Here is a 17,257-nt window from a genome sequence, read left to right as displayed (position 1 = left end):
TGTTAATTATCTCCATGTGAGGATATCCTTGTTCCCTAACAAAAGCGTCTGTTTTCCATTTAGTTTAATCCAGTGTCCTGAAGTGATTTAAAGTAAATAGGAAGATTGCACTCATATATTCTGGAATGAGAATGTTTCCATGAAGTCAATCTGGAATATTGCTTGATATTTACATATCTTACCTTGAGGAAAAAAACCAAAACAAACAACCCTTTCAGATCCACCAGTTTGTTGATAGCCATGAGAAGTTTTGTTGAAAGCATGCGAAAGATTTGTCTCTGTTCAGTTCATCTGAAAAGACTTTAACCACCCAGGTGAAAATCTAAGACTGCATTAGGAAGTGTGGTATATTTAAAGATTTTACTCCACAAAATAAGTTATTTGACTGTGTCCTCAGTGACCTCACGCTTCCTTTGGCTATAATGCCTGCCTGACACATCAGAGGTTGTAATGCAGTGCTTGACCTCTTGGCAAGGTAGGTTTTCATGTCTTAGTCTGAAGCAGGGTTTTCAGTTGTGTCTACATGGCTCCAGATCAATACAAGGTAATATTTGTAGTGATAATATCACCAGGCTGATAATACAACATAACTAATGACTTCCTTTGGGATCCTGAAGTTAGGAAGGTATTGTAGCTCAGGAGTGTTGCAGGATTACAAGAGATCACTCCAAAGAACAGGATAAACCATCTATTTCACTGGAATCCCTTAGAAATTCATTACGGCACACTGAAGTTATAATACAGTTTGAACGCAGCCGCTTTGACATGTAAGGAGGTAACAAACAGCCATTTTCCTCCTTGCTTTTTCATGTATTTCAGACTTGTTTCTTTGAGGACAAAACACCGCTGAAATCTAGACATCTCTGGTAGCATAAGTGCATGGCATTCCTTTTGATGTCAGCGTAGTAGAGATGTTCTCCTTCTGACAGAATTAGGTGCCTTTTATACCTTCTGCTCAGGACTGATGTCTGTGATTGCAGGTTGTAGGTTTCCAGTGTCTATGGGGATCTGAAAAGGGTCTAAATGGGGGCAGAATGTACTGAAAGAACATCACATTTCCTTACTGGCTCATGGCTTCCCTTGTCTCTCAGCTTGCCCCCACAAATGAGCTCTCCTGCAGCAGTCCTAGAAAACAGTGACTTCCAGAACTAGCAGCATCTTGAAAAACACTCCAAGAATAAATAAAAACACCTAGTGTACGCACTGGATATGTTAAGCTTTTAAAATTATTTTAAAACTCACTGGTATCCCATGTCCCTTAACTAGAGAAGACGAGTAATTGCCATCGGCATCTTGTGCTGTCTTTTTTATACATATTTTTTGCACACTGCTGCTACAGTGTAGGTGTTGTAGCATGATGCTGTCCTGTAGCATTGGTGACAAGAGTAAAGAATTGCACGTGGATTTACAAAATTACTTTGTCCTCCAGCCAGCACCAGAGGCCGGACACATCAAGCAACTGTTCTGCGATGTATCACTGTCTGGTGACTGATGCTGAGTTTATGAGATATGATCAAAAGTGGCTAAAAAGCCATGAGATTTGCCATTTTGCTTGTGTGTTTTAATCTACCTGCATTAGTCTGGGTTTAGTTCCGGTATTGTATTGTGTTTTGCTTCCTTCGCCCATGTCACCCCTTTCCTCCCTTGGGGAAGAATAGCCTCATGTAAGCTTTTTTCTTCAGTTTCTCAAGTGAATGTACAGTGTTTTAAAGCAAATTAGTGCATCAATGAAGCGGACAGAAGTAGGTTTTGGTGGGGTCTCTGAGCATTTCATGAGGTCCTCTTCTGTTGTTGATAACTTTACAGGTTGTCTGTTTCAAACAGCAGCAGAGCTATATATGGATATTGCCAGCTTGGAAGCGGCTGATTTTTCTAAACTACTGTACGGTAGGAACTAGTTTATAATTAAAGTCTTGCAGTTGCTCCTTTTAATTGCCCTGTAACTTGTACACTAGGCTTACATTTAAATGAGGTATTGTAACTGTTTCATGCTAGTGTATAATTTTGCATTTTCTGGTATTTCACCTGCTACAAGAATTACAATTGCCATGCAACCGTATGTGCGGGATGCCTATCCAGAAAACCATATACAGCAGCTTGTCAACAAGTGATGATGTCTCCTGAATGTTTTTGTCAGGTGGCACTTTTTACTTCCCACTGACAAAGAGAGACTTCTTGGTTGTATTTCCAAAATTAGCTCTCCCCCAAATTGTAATCTTTGTTTGTACCCGATTGGCAAGTCAGAGATTTTCTGTCTTTTTGCTGCTGCTGTTGTTGCATCTTTAAATTAATGAATTACGGATTGTCCTCCACAAAAGAAACTGAAACACAGTTGTGAAAAAGCAGTGTGGAAACTTAATTATACACCTAGTTTATACAGCTGTGTCTCTAATGACCTACTGGCCCTAATTACTGTGTTGTGGTTCAGTCTGAGTGCTCTTGTCCTTGCCAGAATTCTGTTCCTTTCTCTTAACCTGACTAGTGTTTCAAGCTAAAAAAATAACAAGTTTTCTTTTTTGTTCTTTTCTGTGTTGTCATGCTGAAATGCAGTTTTCGTTCGCAGAGGTCATAGCAACGTTTGAAAATTGGCACCAGAAAAACTCAGTAATATCACAAACTGTAAAAAAACGTGGATTTTCCTTGGAGTCCTCCGTTCTCGCGGTCTAGATCAGAAAATGGGCACTGGGGCAGTGGTTTTTTTGGTCAATCACTGGGAGGGCTCCAAGCATAGGCTCCTGTCCTTCGTTTGTCCCAGATGTCCCCTCTCCTGGGGCAGGGGCAGCAGGGCTCCTGAAGGCTCGGGCAGCCGCTTTGGCTGCAGTTCCCAGATGCTTCGTGTGTCTCCCTGTAGTCAGTGTTTGTGCCCATTGGTGCCGAGAGCTCTGAAACCCCAGATTATTGTGGAGGTGCCCTTGGCTGGATGGCCCTGGGTCTGGCTCCACTGGCTACTGTCATTCAAATGATTTTTGAATTTACCTGGAGGTTCCTACCCAGCCTGTGAGGTGGCTCTTTCCAGGACTTCTACCTACACATACTAATAGATTAGTATGCTGATAAGGTGCTGGGCTGCCCGGCTCTTTTTGCAGGTGCTCAATGAAATATGTATTTATCGTGTAGAACGTAAAGCATATTCGCGCATTTGAATGCGCATCTGAAGTCAAACAAAGCGCAGTTGCAAATTTTATGACAAGGCATATAGTAACCTTTGCCGATGCGGTGGTTTTAGAGTACATTCTGTGCAGTGTTTCCTGAGCTGCCGCTTGCCACGGGCCAGGAAGGGCTCTGATGTGGCAGCCGCAGGCGCTGGCTCTGCACCCACGCAGGAGGTTTGGCACGAGTGGGGACTGCCTGTGAAGGTGCTTTTAGTGTAGTGTTTAATGTATTGCATATGTCTGTGAAAGTTGTGCAAAGTGTTATGCTCCCTAACAGTGTTGCTTATCTGGCAGATCGGAGGGTCATCCAGCAGGCGAAGGTAGGTGAGACCTCTGGGCTGCTCGGCTCTGCAGCCCCACGCTCAGCCCTTTGGTAGGGGGAGGCAGTAGCGGGGGCTGAGCCTCAGCAATTGTTTCTCTTGTCTCTTGGATTTTGCAGGCGTGCTGGTGCCTGTAATGGTTTGGGGTGGGGGAGAGGACATGTGAATTTAAAACAATGCTTTCTCACCATAAACACCCAGCTCGGGATTTGCTTAGCGGTCTCATGAAGGGTCTCCCACAGCGGGGGCACGGCGACGAGCCCACGGCAGATCCCCAGCCGCATGGGAGCCGGCGCGAGGAGCCGGGCAGTGTGCTCGCCGATAAGAGCGTGCCAGTGTGCCAGACGCCGCCCCCTGCAAATCACCACTGCCACCTTTGTGCCGGGGCCCTCTGGGGACGGTGGCAAGGGAGGCAGCACCAGGCACTGTGCGTGCAGATAGGAGCGCTGCCAGCACGGCTGCGGGCGGTTTGGTTGCATATAACCAAAATCCCTGGTAGGAAAGGAGGTAATGAGCTCTCTCTACCGCTTTCTCAGCCTCTGTGTAGCCAGCAGTCATCGTGGATGGCCTGGCTGTGCATTCTGAGGCCACACAAACATTTCTTAGCAATGATGATATCTTTCCTCAAGCAGCATGTGTTTTTCACACAGGAAGAATATTTTCGCTGTCATTTTTAAACATATGGCCCAGTGAGGAGCTGAGGATGACATGTTAACATGCCTGTGTTGGCAAGGGACTGTTTCATTCTTGCTACTTTAATTGAGTTCTTTTATCTACTTTTATCTTGTTCGAAAAGTAGTATGCAAAGTAAGCGCAGGTATACATGAAAATCAGTAGAACAGAAAGTAGGTGCATGTCTTAAAGAAGCCTTTGAAGTCTTGAAGAGTTTGGCACTGGGCTGTCTGAAAAGCTACTCTCACCTCCTGATATATTGCTGCATCAGAAATGGGGAGATTAACCAAAGCCCCCCAAAATGCTGCAAAGCAAGCACTAGCTGCCAGGTGCCAGCCGTTAGAGCTCTCACATGTGGCAGGACTTGCATTTGGGACCTGGGGCTTGTCCGGCTCCCTCCCATGCCACCCCAGGGCTCACATAGCCCTTCTGGGACACCACAGATGCCCAAGCTCCACCTCCCGTTTTCCTCTGCTTTGGATTTCTGTTTGCAAAGGATGATCCATTGCCATGTTACAGCAGAAGGAGTGTTGTGTGGGTCTGTGTAGGGAAGTTTTGTTTCTTGGCGTTATAGAAATCCAAGTAAGTAATAAATGTTTTCTGAAACAGATGAGGAAGGGGTTGCAGTGGAAACTCCTTCCAGGGCTGGAGCCTGCTGAGTGCTGCAAGGGCAGCTGTACCCATGGGAAGGAGGATCACTGCTGGTGATCCTAAGCAGGTTCCAGCATTCAGGGGTTGTAGACGAAACCCAATATGTGAAACTCAATTCAGAAATGCAGTGAGGATAGCCTGGAGACTACAACAGATGCGTGCTTGTTATAAACTGGCCTTTAATAATGCCTTAGAGAGTTTGGTGAAGGATGTGCTGGAGTTGTCCTGTCTCAGACGGACAAGAGCATAGATTGTTTGTGGCTAGGGCACTGCTGAAGGGCAAACATTGCGTTCCTGGGGGTTGTTGAGGGACAAAACTGTGTTGGCCATATCAACAGCATTGGCAGATGCAGAGCTGTCAAGATCTTCAGACTGCAGACATGAGCAGTGACTGAGACGTGCATTGAAAGTCTGCTTTTTTTGCCTGACTTCTTCCCCTATCCCTTAGCAGACCACTGGGTAAGTAGTCTTCATAGAAGTATGGCCGTACTGAGCCATCCTGGTGGTTCCATAGTGCCATTTCCCCAGAATATTCTGCTAGCGGTCAGCAAACTTCTCTGGACACTTCTTGATACTTTTTATTTAAGTTCTTCAGATAACCTTCTTCCATGAATTTCCATTTTGAAGTTTCTTGTTGAAGCAAGGTATGCATTTAGCATTTCCCATGGTAGGGACCCAGAGATGAGTTATACGTTGAGGATAGGTATCCCCTTTTGCTCACTTCGGCTTTGTCATCTGCTTTCATTTGATACCCTCTGGTTCTTCCAGTGGAGAACAAAGTGCACAATTGCCCCTTTTCCAATTTCTCCACACACTTACGCCTGAGCAGACTCCTTTGGCTGTCTTCTCTGGTGTCTCTGAATAGATATTTGCAATGCTTTTACCGACACCTCCTCTACCTGAGCCCAGAGTGAGAGGCTGAGGCACACAGTAAAGCATGGCTGGTAGGTAAGCGAGTAGGTAAGGCATCTGCTTCACCACTAGTGCTGGAGATGTGGTCACGTTTGCGTGTCTGTCCTGGTTCCCAAGCAGGAGGCAAGGGATAGTGTTTGTCCTGGTGTGGAGACCTGGCAGACAGAAAGATGGTGTGTGGCCATTGTAGGGGAAAAACAATTAAGACTTCAATGTTTATTAAGAAAAAGGCAACCAGCAGTGCATTTCAAGCACTCATCACACAACATGATTTTGCTGTTGGAAGTAGTGGGATTAAAAAAAGTCTTTCTAATGTTGTTTTTTGAAATTGTAGAATATAATTTTTTTTTTTTTAAAAAAATCAATTAACTACAAGGGAAGTGTGTGTACGAACAGTCATGAATCCCTATCTTTCAATTTTTAAACCAAGCTCTAGAAAAAAATCCCCACAGAAGTTCTGTAGTGCATATTTGAATGTTTTTGTTGTAGCCTCATTAAACTTCGCTTGTCTGCAGATACAGCTGGCATGTTATTAACTGTGCTCCAGGCTTGGCGAAGCCAGAAAGCAGCCTCCACCCCCCGGTGCCGGCTGGCTTTAGGGAAATGAGCCAGCATGGGTTGGTCCTCTTCAGCTGGCTGACTTTGGGAGCGCTCGCTGGAGCATCTTCACATGGCCTCTGGGTCCAGGAGCTCAGGGCTCAACCTGCCTCAAGTGCCAACTCGAGGGAGGGCTGTGCAGTGTCCTTTGTGCTGGCTGGCAGCCCTCACCCACACGGCACAGCACAGCACTCCCTGTGAGCAGGATGGATCCACCAAGGTAAGTGGCCTCCCGTGAACAACCTCAACTGGGGGTGCCTGTGTTCTCTGTAGGGCTCTTGCGCCTTTCTTTGCTGTGGGCTGGCAAGAAGCAAATTAGCGGTCATCTGCCAAATACTTTCTCTATTCTGAACGAACTTGTTATAGGACTGAACCAATCAAATAAACAGAATAAAGGAAAGATTTTCCCTGCACCTGCTGGAGAGGCTATATCTCTCCAAGCTGGGTTTGCACATCAGAAGACTTCCACCGGAGGTCTAGGCGGCTTCTGACTTTCTTGAAAGCTTTGGCAGCAAGTATGTACCTCTTGAATGCTGTTTCATTTAAGTAATTTTAATAGAAGTTTTTTAATAGTAAAGTGTGAATTTTAAAAATAGATTTTATTATTTAACATTTAAATAAAATTGTTGAAAGTATATTCAGTAGAAATTTAAGTTAAATAATGTGTATTAAATATAGATAAAGTTATTCAAGCTTCTTGCTTATGACAACAGTTTTCGTTGCCTCGCCTAATGAAAAAATTCATCTAGGGTTTTCAAACCACTTGGTCTGTTCCTATTAAATACTTTGTAAGGCCTTTGAGCACTCATAATCTTTAAAAATTTAGACTAGGAAGTCCTTTCTGACACAAGGAACGCTATTCTTATTTTTGTTGTCAATGGATTTAAGAAGTCATCGCTCTAATGTGGTTTAAGTTTTGACTGTTACTGGAAGAGGTATTCCTTCCTTCTATCTCCTACCTTACGCAGACACAAGGTTTTTTTTTATCTTTGGAGGAGGCGTTGCTGACGATTAAAATGATTAATTTTTAGTCTGTGACAATCTTGGATCTGATGTCCTATGGAGCTGCACAAGGTAGGGACAAAAGGTCAGGGTTTGGAGGCAAATTCAAGACCTTCCCCCTTTAACAGCCTGAGTTATTTTGGATGAAAGTGATTGTAACTGTGGTTTCACCAATTTGTCTAATAACGTGCTTGAAATTGGTGGAAAAGCCAAGGTCTTTAATCCAGGTGACACCTATAACCGAGGTGGGGGTGAGCTTCCTCTTGAAGGCACTGTTGTTTTGGCCTGTTGGTCCATCTCTGTAGGCTTCCTTGAAAATCTTTCTCAGCATGATGGTGAAAGGTCTTTTGGCTCCTCCTTATGTTGCTACTCAATTACTGTTAGCCTTGCTGAGGAGGACATAAGGAAAGGCTGAAGCAGCCCATTGCTTTTATCTTCTCTGGGGAATCTGTTACATTAAACATTTGAATAGATTTTTGAATGTAATTCCCAGTCATTTGCTCTACAGTGAACTCTGTTCGCTTGTGCAGACTTTGTACTTAATGATATCTCTTAAAATAAATGAGATTTGATATCATTTATATTAACTGGTCATTTTAGAAATCTACATCTACTAATTATTCATTAGCAAAATTTAGAAAGACAGAAGCAGAATAAATTCCCTTTATGAGCTCACAATCTACAGAAATATAAATATATACACCTGTGTTCATTTTCCCTGAGCAAAAGTGAATGCAGGTGATTTCCTGGACTCCAGTAGTGGTCTAAGCAGGTTTGAATTGCATTGTTCAATCTGCATCAATAAACCATAGCAACCAACCAAGCCAAAACCAGCCAAAAATTCAGCATGCCTCTAGGACAGTTCTTTAACATTTACAGTGATACTTGGGCTTGTAGTCTGTCTCTGCATCATATTGGATTTTGCTTTTGTGAGTTCTTCTAGTTGTCTCCTTGGGGTGACGGCGCTCTTCCAGTCCCTCTCCCCATTGGCAGCGCTAGTGTCCCTGCGGACTCCCTCCTGGAAGCTGTTTCCTTGCTTGCTCCTTTCTGGACTGCCACCATTTCTCATCTTGCTCACGGCAGCGTTCTCCCTGACACTGTGCTGGCATATGCCCTTTCCTGGCCCCACATATAACTGAGTCGCTTCACAGTTTATACCTTTAAGTTACACCTTACTGTGTTACTGTTTTGTCCTTTACTCTCAGCTACAGTTGTTCTTTGATCCATTTTCCCAGAGCCAGCTCTTCCCTGGGGCTCCATACACATGCAGAACGTTCCTTGAACCCTCCCACAGGCACCAGCATCTGCGGGTCTTGAGGTGCTGCGAGAAATCCGACTGCTCCATGTGCTGCTTTAAAGGCAGTCTCAGCTAGGTTCAGCTGAGCTAAAAAACTGTGTTCGTCAAATCTTTGTTCACACAATCTAGCAAATTATTTCATTTGCATTCAGATTGCATCCAGATCCAACCTGCATAGCTGCTCAATCTCACCTTACAGCCCTTCTCTACTCCTTCCTTTCTTACAGACACTTGCTTTGGTTTGTTATACAAGTGCCGTTTCATGTAGGAACTGTATTCTATTAGGTGTTTTAATGGTATCCAGTATAACTGGGTTTGCTATTGACCAGAGCCTCTGGTACATACAAATAAAGCAGATAGTATTCCTTGGTCTCTATGGAGGACAAACTGTCATTTTTAGGAGGCAGTCGCAATGCTGTTGCATTCCTCAACACGAGCAAGACAAATGTAACCCGAAATTTAAAACAGAAGAAGATGAAAGTGAGTAGGATTTTCTTGTCTTTTAGCTTAAATGAGAGAATACTGAGTCTTCTGGCTGTCAGTTCAAACTCTGGAAGTGCAAATGTCAGAAGGGAAGATGCTCTTTCTCTCAATCAGTAGCTATACGTGTATATATCTATAATGTACAGAATGCTTCATTTTATGTTAATGAGTTCAGTTTTGAAGACCTGACTGGCTAAAATTTGCTGTATTGAAAATAACATCATTACTTTGGGGGAGCATCAGTCTTGATTAAAAGAGGAATGAGGAGAGCTGGCCCTTGTAGCAAGTTGGGGGGAGTAATTTTGCAAGTGGTATTGGAATTGGGAAAAGTGGAATCTGGGTTAGCAAAACTGTCTGCTTTTCCAGTGGCTGCTACAGGAATTGGCCGTGCATGTCTGGATCACCGAGTGACAGGCAGCAGGCTCAGCTCTTGGAGAGCTTGGCCACTCCAAGCAGGGAGGGGGGAGAGAGAAGGAGGATGGGGAGAAAAAACAATTTGTGAACTTGCCCCTTTTGAGAGAGCAAACGCTCGTCTCCCTGTGCCCAGGATCATTGCTGAACAGCCGGCAGCTGCATCCCAGTCTTTTACTGTCAGCAAATGTCACTGCAGAAACCTCAGTCGTTTCAAGGAGCCACTATTCGTACACAGGGAATAGAGGAGACTCATGGATAGAAATGTTGTGGTGTGTGGGCTGCTCTGGATTTTACTCTAAGGAAGAAGGACTACACAAATGTTTTAAATTAGGCTATCCTTGATAATTCTGGTGGTATGGAGCCCAACCAAAATTTCAGGGAAAAACAAGTTGCTCTGTTAAAGCAGACATGAAAAAAATGAAGGGCTTAACTTTTGTCCTGAGGGTGATAAAACAGCACCACACAGCTGAAAATCAATCTGACCTTCACCCACGTGATGCTGTTGTCTCAGTCTGTCTTTCATTTCCTTTGGTTGAGTGAAGGCCATGGCATTCAGTAGGGAGAAAAGCCAGAGGGAGGTGGGGAGAATCCTGTTTTCTCTGGAAGGGCTTTGGTGCTTGCATAAGTTGACTCCATAAAGAGAGTTGCTGTAAAACTTTGAATTATTTCATTAAATTATTTAGGGGGGAGGAAAAAAAGTCCTTCTTCTCTTAATAGCCAGCATTCACTTTATGGTAAAGAAGATACACGCTCTATGGAAAGAGAAGTGTTTGTGATATAAAACATTCTGAATTAATTAAACCTGGAATTAGCCAGTGATGGTATTTTGAAATGAGGGCTTTATGCAGCTACAGGAAACCTGCACATTCATTTAAAAACATAAATTTGTACCCAAAGGGGAGAAAAAAGGCCAATTATTTTTTCCAGAGATGTTTTAACATTCTGTGTTGCAGGCTTTGTACAAACAAAGAGAAGGTACCCAGATACGTGTATATTTACATCTACCTCAGTAAACCAACAGTTAGGGTTTGTGTGTAAGCAGTGTTACCGATTTTCAAAGTAGAGGTATGATTTTGACTGGTGAATACTCATGTTGCACAACATCCTGCAGCAAGCGGTTGCCATGTCATTTTACTGAAGAAACTAAATGGGTAAAATTCTGTACAGAATTTAATTCTATTAAACAGCAGCACAAAAATGGTAAAAATGTGCACATCTTGATATTCTTTTTTACATTTTGAAAGCAATTAAAAGTGCAATTCATAGCTGTTCATCCAGTCCCATGCTCCTTCTATCCTTGTTGAATTTAAATGTGATTCAGAGCCAAAACGTTGCCAGATATTTATTTTGGAAAACAGAAAGTTTTCCACACATACTTTACAAAACTAAGATTGCTGTAAGTTCTGCTTATCCTAAACTACAGTTTTCCTGATGCATCTCGTCACATGCAGATAATGTCCTTTCATATTATAGCCATAAGCTACTCTGTTCCTTTCTATTTTTGTGCTATACATACTTTAGCGACTGTACTATGGAGTGACTTAGGGGTAGCTGCTATTTTCATTGTTCAGTAAATGTTGCTTGTTTTGGGAAGGTCTATAAGAAGTGTCAACTTCCCATTAAAACGATAAAGACAGAGATTGGATTTAGCTGTAGAGATTAATCCCTGCTCCATAAAGCTTAAGAATTAAACAATTTGTTCATTAATCTATTTGGGATGATGGAGATTAATTTGTGACTACAGCTTTTTATTTGTGTGGCGTTCCAACCATTGCGGACACTGTTTTACATGATATTAAAAGAAAAAAAAAGGAACAGCAAATGTAAAAGATGTTGGGACCTTTTCCTGGTGAGCTCGGCTACTCAGGTCTCCGTGCGGTATGCCAAAATGCTATTTGCATAAATGTAGAATTTAATAAGTTATCATTCCGATTAACGTCATTAACTGCTTAACTACTGTAGAAATTGGCTTCCAAAGTTGCTTGGTGGTAGCTGTTGCTCTCCACGTCATTCCATTTGCTGTCTCGCTAGGGATAATGGTATGCAAGGGAAAGCAAGAAGGTCAAGGATCTTTTTGTTTAGTCTCTTTGCACATTAAAAGTTCTATTATGTGTTTGTATTGCATGTGGTTTCCAGTCTGTTGGCTACAATGCTTTCAGAAGCCATTGATGATGAGTTTGTGAAGCTAAATATATCTTGAGAGTTATGACTACCAACCTATCGCTTGGTGTAACAGTCAGGGCCAATATTTAACAAGCGTTTTTCAGAATGAGTAATTCTGAAACTGAGCGAAATGATCTTACAAAAGGGTTAACAGAAATGCTAATACAGAAGATGACAACAAATGCTTGCTCTTTGCTGAGGGTGGGGGGTGTGGAGCGAGTTGTAGGGCAGTGGGTCTCAGCTTGGGTTTTTTTTTTAATGGGTTTTTCTGGGGGTGGAGGAGGGCTGTGGTATTGTTGTGAGTGACACAGCCGCCACAAAGCTGAATGGGGTTGAAAAAAGCAGTGTCCTCTACAGCCATCCCTTTCTCTGCCCCAGCAAGGAATGGGTGCAGCGTGCTGTGGTGGGGGCATGGATGGGGGCTGGGAGCGGGCTCGCCCCACGGCACCCCACTGCCCCTCTGTCTGCCCCTCTGCCCCCCGGCTGGCAGGGGCAGCTCAGCCCCGCTGAGACCTCGCTGCTGCTTCTTGCCCGGCATTTATGGGAGTGCAGAACCAGGCTACAGGATGCAGCCACATCCTAAGGGCTGGCACGGCCGCCTCGCTTGTTTTCACTCTCCACCGAGTAGACTGACCTTTTAAAAAAACAGTTTCAGCTGCTGTGAAACACTGACAATGGCTTTCATAGATTTTATTTTGGTATGAAACGGCTATGGTTACATTTTGATAATGTAAACTACCAGCCATGAGTGTGGCAACAACAGTTCGTGTTTTAGCTGATTGTTTCAGGCCATGTACAAACTCAGGCAGATGTCACTGCCTCCCTGCCAGGCACAGCACAAGCTACTCATTTTCTTTTAAAATGAGAGCAGAGATTTTATTTTTTTGAAGCAATTTGTGTTCTGACTGCATGAGTACCTTCACACCTGTCAGTTGAATCCAGTGTGTTCGTTCCCAGGGGTAACCTGACATCTGGGAAATTCTGCCTCAGCCCAGACTGATCCCCTTCGCAGCATCTTTGGTATTTTGAATTGAAATGGAGTTACACCGTCACACATCATCCTTTGCATTATTCTGTTCTGCTCCAGTATATTCCTGTTTTTATAACTTTCGGTTTAAATCCCGCTCTTGGGCTATTTCAGGAGTGTGGCAGTTATCTGTAAGCTGTCTTGCATTTCACTGTGGGGCTAGTAAGCTCAAAAACATCTGCAGGCAGGGTCAGTCCAGCTTGTTAGTCTTCAGAGGATATTTACAAAGTTTCATAAGGCTTGGACCCATATCCACACCCATCCTAGATGCAGCCTCTGCTGATTTATCCCAGAGAGCCTCTTACAAGCTTTGTTTGTATTACTATGTAGAGCTATCCCACTGCAGAAATCCTCAGGAGAGAGAAGTGGTCAAGAGTACTTAGAAACATCTGTTAAAAATTCAGACAAACACTGCACTGTCACCAGAAGTAGTTAGGATGGGGCAAATGAAATTTATCATGTGGTGCTACGGGAAAAAGGGACTTTTTTTTTAATACCTTTATTTCTTCATACCTACTATACATACCTTTCTTAAAAATTGATAGTTTGGTCAGTAGATGCAGGACAATGCCCCTGAAGAGCACACTTGGGGCAGAAAGTTGCTTTTTACCAATGTCACAAACTTACCTGAGAGCCAAGCCTTGCAGTCTTGCAGGAGTGCCTTTTTCAGAGTACTCACATTTGTTTCATCACACGTGTTCTTCTTGTTTCAAGAAATCCTGCCTTAATTGCTCAGACCTAGAAAGTGGCAACAGTAGGAAATTAAGTGACTTCACTGTAACGTTTCTCTTGCTTGCCATACTTAGACAAAACCAAGAAGTTGTAGCAACAAGACTAAGGGATGAACTCTCTGACTGGTTGCTGTTTTGTGTGTGGCTACATACTGAAATCAGCGAGTACTTGGGAAATATTGGCATTTGTCCCCGATAATGTATAGTGAAGTTATAAGCAATTTGGCAGAAAAAACAAGTTTTCTTAAGTGTGAGTCTGGACTTGCTATGATGTTGCATTTCTCCATTGTAGTATTCCAGCTCAGCTGCCCACCCAACCCCAGTCCCGCAGAGTACTCTCACCTTCCCTTCACATCCTCTGCCTGCAAGCAGGATAAGAAGCAGCATGAGCTGTGATGGTTGACTGAGTGGCACATGCATTCCGATAGCCTAGCGAGTCGGGCTAAGTACTGACTCTGTTCTTAGCTTTTTTTCTCAGCAGAGAAATGGACTGGGATCTCTGTCCTACCCAGTCAAAGGTAGGTTCACCAATCTTATAGAAACTCAGTTTCTCTCCATGTGCTCTATCCCCAGTTCTGTGTGATTCAAAAGTTAATAGCGAGGCACAAGCAGTTAAGATGTACGACAGGCTATATGATCACATAAACATTGTTTTCTTAGGATACCAGGCTGAAAAAAAATGAACACAGAGCTCCTAAGAATGAGTCATTTCGGATGGACACTTGATGGACAATGCTGGCTTTGTTATCACGCTGCAGGTAGCAAGGGGATAGGGTTAGGGAGAATTTCCAGAAATGCAGGAGAGGCATCATTAGAAGGGTAAAGCTTCCTCTGCCATGCATCCCCCATAGTGGACCCCGTATTACCCTGGTCCCTCCTCCTTTTAGGAGCCTTTTGAGGAGAAACTCTTCTGTAACAGGAACATCTCTCAGGTCTTTTCATCTGTGAGCTGCCAGGTGAAAGAATGGGACTAGAGAACAAAAGATGTTCAGATATCGCAGACAAGCTTTTGTAGGATCTGCCACGTCAGCTGTCTCTTATAAGGTCTGCTGTATTTTCTGTTGATGGTGCTCTTCCCCTGAGGATTTCCCCTCACCTGGGAACGCCTGCCATAACCTGCACTGATATTTTCCTCAATGCCTTTCATTTCTGCATACAGATGGAGCTGGGATATCACACATCGTCCTTGCCCTTATTCTGTTCTGCTCCTTGGCAGTCACAGCTTTCCTGGCTAGGAGCTTTCATCCCAGCTCCCTCTCAACCTTTTTCAGGAGAGGCTTTGCAATTATTTATAAGCTAGCTTGTCCTGCTTTCTGACATTTTCAGTGTAGTCTGTGGAAGAGGAAAGCGAAGTATGTGTCCTCTGGTTTTACAGGGAAAGGGAAACATGAAGTAAATGTTGGTGGTCTGTGTTAGCAAGGTATTACTGGGTTTTTAGAAGGCAGGGAACCCTCCCTTTAACATCAGTGGTCTTCTGAGTGAAAAAAAGTCAGTGGCCTGTAACCCTCACTTGCCTTTGATGTGTTTGGAGATCTTGGAAGGGCAGGCAGCCAACTTGCTTGCACACTTGTCAAAGGGGAAAACCTGTCCTGCTTATCCTGTATTCCCCCTCACTATTTTCAATTCGATTTGCTCTCTTCTTCTTCCAACCCTGTGTCAGAATAAGAAGCACCATGTGATTTACCTCCTTCTTCTTCCACTTGTCATGTTCTGGGTTTCAAGGTTTTCCAGAATACATCATGGTAAGAGGCAAAGCTCTAATGATTTGGGCATCATAGCTCTTCTAGAGGCATCCTTAGATTCTCTGAATGAAACAAATGACTATGCAAGCTGAAGAGAGCAGCATTTTCTCATTTTGCTGCTGCAGATAGGTGGGAGGAGTGACTAACTGTTCCTTTGGAAGTGGTAAAGTAGACAAGCTTGTCTGCTGCCCAGTACTGTAAGTTGGATGATGCGCCTACCTATTCACCCCATCCTCCATCACATTGATGTTTTGCTTGCCTGTATGCATTACATAGGTGTGAGAGAATTATAGGTCTCCTGGCTACCTTCTCATCCAAAGATAACTCAAAATACAGAGTCTCTTCTAATGAGACATGTATTCCCCTTCAAATGTTATGCACACAGAAATCAATTCTTTTTTTATTTTGACCAACCTTAGATAAAAACTGATGGCTGCAGCTGAGCCTCACTTTGAGTTTTTCATTAAAACTGTTCAAAGAAAAATACAGGGTGGAGGATCTCGTGTGAGCCAAAACTAACCTCCCTGTTCCTGCCAGTGAAGCTGTATTGCCAAATTTCACACAGCCGTGCTCTCTAGCACCTCTTTTGAACACGAGTGTGGTTCTGGAGGCTTTTTTGAAGCTCCCACTTGAAACACTCTCTGTGAACTAGTGGAGCAGTTTCTGGCACTTAAGCTTCTGTATCTGATGGCTGTTTGTGCTACACTGAGAAGTGACTCATGGCTTGCTAAAGGAGAAAAAATGGATTTCTTAGAAACTCTTTCAGAAAAGTTAAGGTTGTTTTTCAGCTGGAAGTGCTGTTGGTGTCTGTGGTGAAATTGGTGTGGCAAGTCACCTCTGCAGTGTTTCTAAGAATTATCAGATAGTGTGGCAGCTCATCTGAATACTGCTTTTGTATGATTTTTGCAGCCAGTGACTTCCTCCTGGTGTAGGGTATTTTTTCATATCTTTCACTATCTGGACTGCTGGATACGGGGGCTTGTTCTTTGCTATACTTTTATTCTTAATTATATACTTGAATTACAAAAGTGCAAACCCCCTCACCTCCTGCTGAAATCTTGAAGAACTACGGGTGTTCATCATCCCAAACAGTCAAGCAATTGTGCTGCAGACTTCATTCTGAGTTGGTTCCCTTTCGTAGCTTACCAGATCATTAATGTTTCAGTTGGCTGGCTCTGAATTCATGACGGCAGTACAAGTTAACTGAACTGAATGTGCTACTACAGTCTCCCAGCCAGCTTGTCTGTGACAGTAGTGTTCTGAATACACTAGCAGATCACTTGGAGATGATGCTCCAGGGTGGGTGTATGTGTCTGAGTGAGCAGATGATGGGGACAGTGAAGATGCTGCTGAGTTCTCCTCAGCTCAGGCAGGTCCTCAAGTCACTACCTGAGAATATTCCCCCCCCCGGGGCTGATAGTCCGCATTGGTGCCTTGGCTGCTGGGACTTCGCTGCCATCAAACCCTCAAATTAAACTGATTTAGATGTGAGCAGAGCCCATTGCAGACACGCTTCCCAATACAGTGGGGCTGTCCCTTTGTGGGAAGAGGGCGTGGGACATGATCCTTCCTTCATACTGCACGCTGGATCTATAATAGCAACACATGTGACTGCTGTCACACTGCTTTTGCTTTGGTCATTCCCAGTTGTTTCTCTTTTTTTTTGCACAAAATAAAAAATATAAATTCATGACAACAAGAAAAAAGGTACTTATGAAATGCTGTTAGCTGTTAATGTTAACTGTTGAATTTCCCACTCTGCTTTAAGCCTGTCCCTGAGAAAGAAATGGCCATTGAACAGGGCAGTGAGGAGAGGTGCAGTGCACCTTTTGAGCTGGTGTGGTACCTGGTGTGGGAGCTGCTGATGCTCAGGCTTTGAGATATGAAACAGACCTCGGTGTGCAGTGTTATGCCTCATGACAGTGTGTCATATCGAACTATTTATAGGACAAAATACCTGGACAATGAGATGGTGGATTGGCAATGTTGCCCAAGCCTAAGACTCCAGGACGCAGTAGGTGAGCCTGTGCATGAGTCTGGGGAGGTCTCTTGCATTTCATGGGCCTCAGTTTACCTGTTTGTGGAAAAAAAAAA

The 17,257-nt window shown here is 43.6% G+C and overlaps 1 protein-coding gene across 4 annotated transcripts in view; it reads left to right on the top strand.

Annotated features, from left to right (window-relative positions):
- ZNF423 (zinc finger protein 423) overlaps window positions 1-17,257 on the top strand; it is a 230,498-nt gene that overhangs the window by 69,685 nt on the left and 143,556 nt on the right. For 3 of the 4 annotated variants that reach the window (XR_008452089.1, XM_054079014.1, XM_054079016.1), the window contains one exon: window positions 1,807-1,887. The exons of the other annotated variant lie outside the window; for it this stretch is intronic. Coding sequence is in view for 2 of the 3 variants with exons in the window: in XM_054079014.1 (XP_053934989.1) it covers window positions 1,807-1,887 (81 nt within the window). In the remaining variant the exon portion in view is untranslated. The remainder of the gene's footprint in view (window positions 1-1,806; window positions 1,888-17,257) is intronic. 4 annotated transcript variants of the gene reach the window in all.

The sequence above is a fragment of the Cuculus canorus genome, chromosome 13, assembly GCF_017976375.1.
Source record: "Cuculus canorus isolate bCucCan1 chromosome 13, bCucCan1.pri, whole genome shotgun sequence".
In the NCBI taxonomy this organism is placed as follows: Eukaryota; Metazoa; Chordata; class Aves; order Cuculiformes; family Cuculidae; genus Cuculus; species Cuculus canorus.
This window is presented reverse-complemented; position numbering and strand designations above follow the sequence as displayed.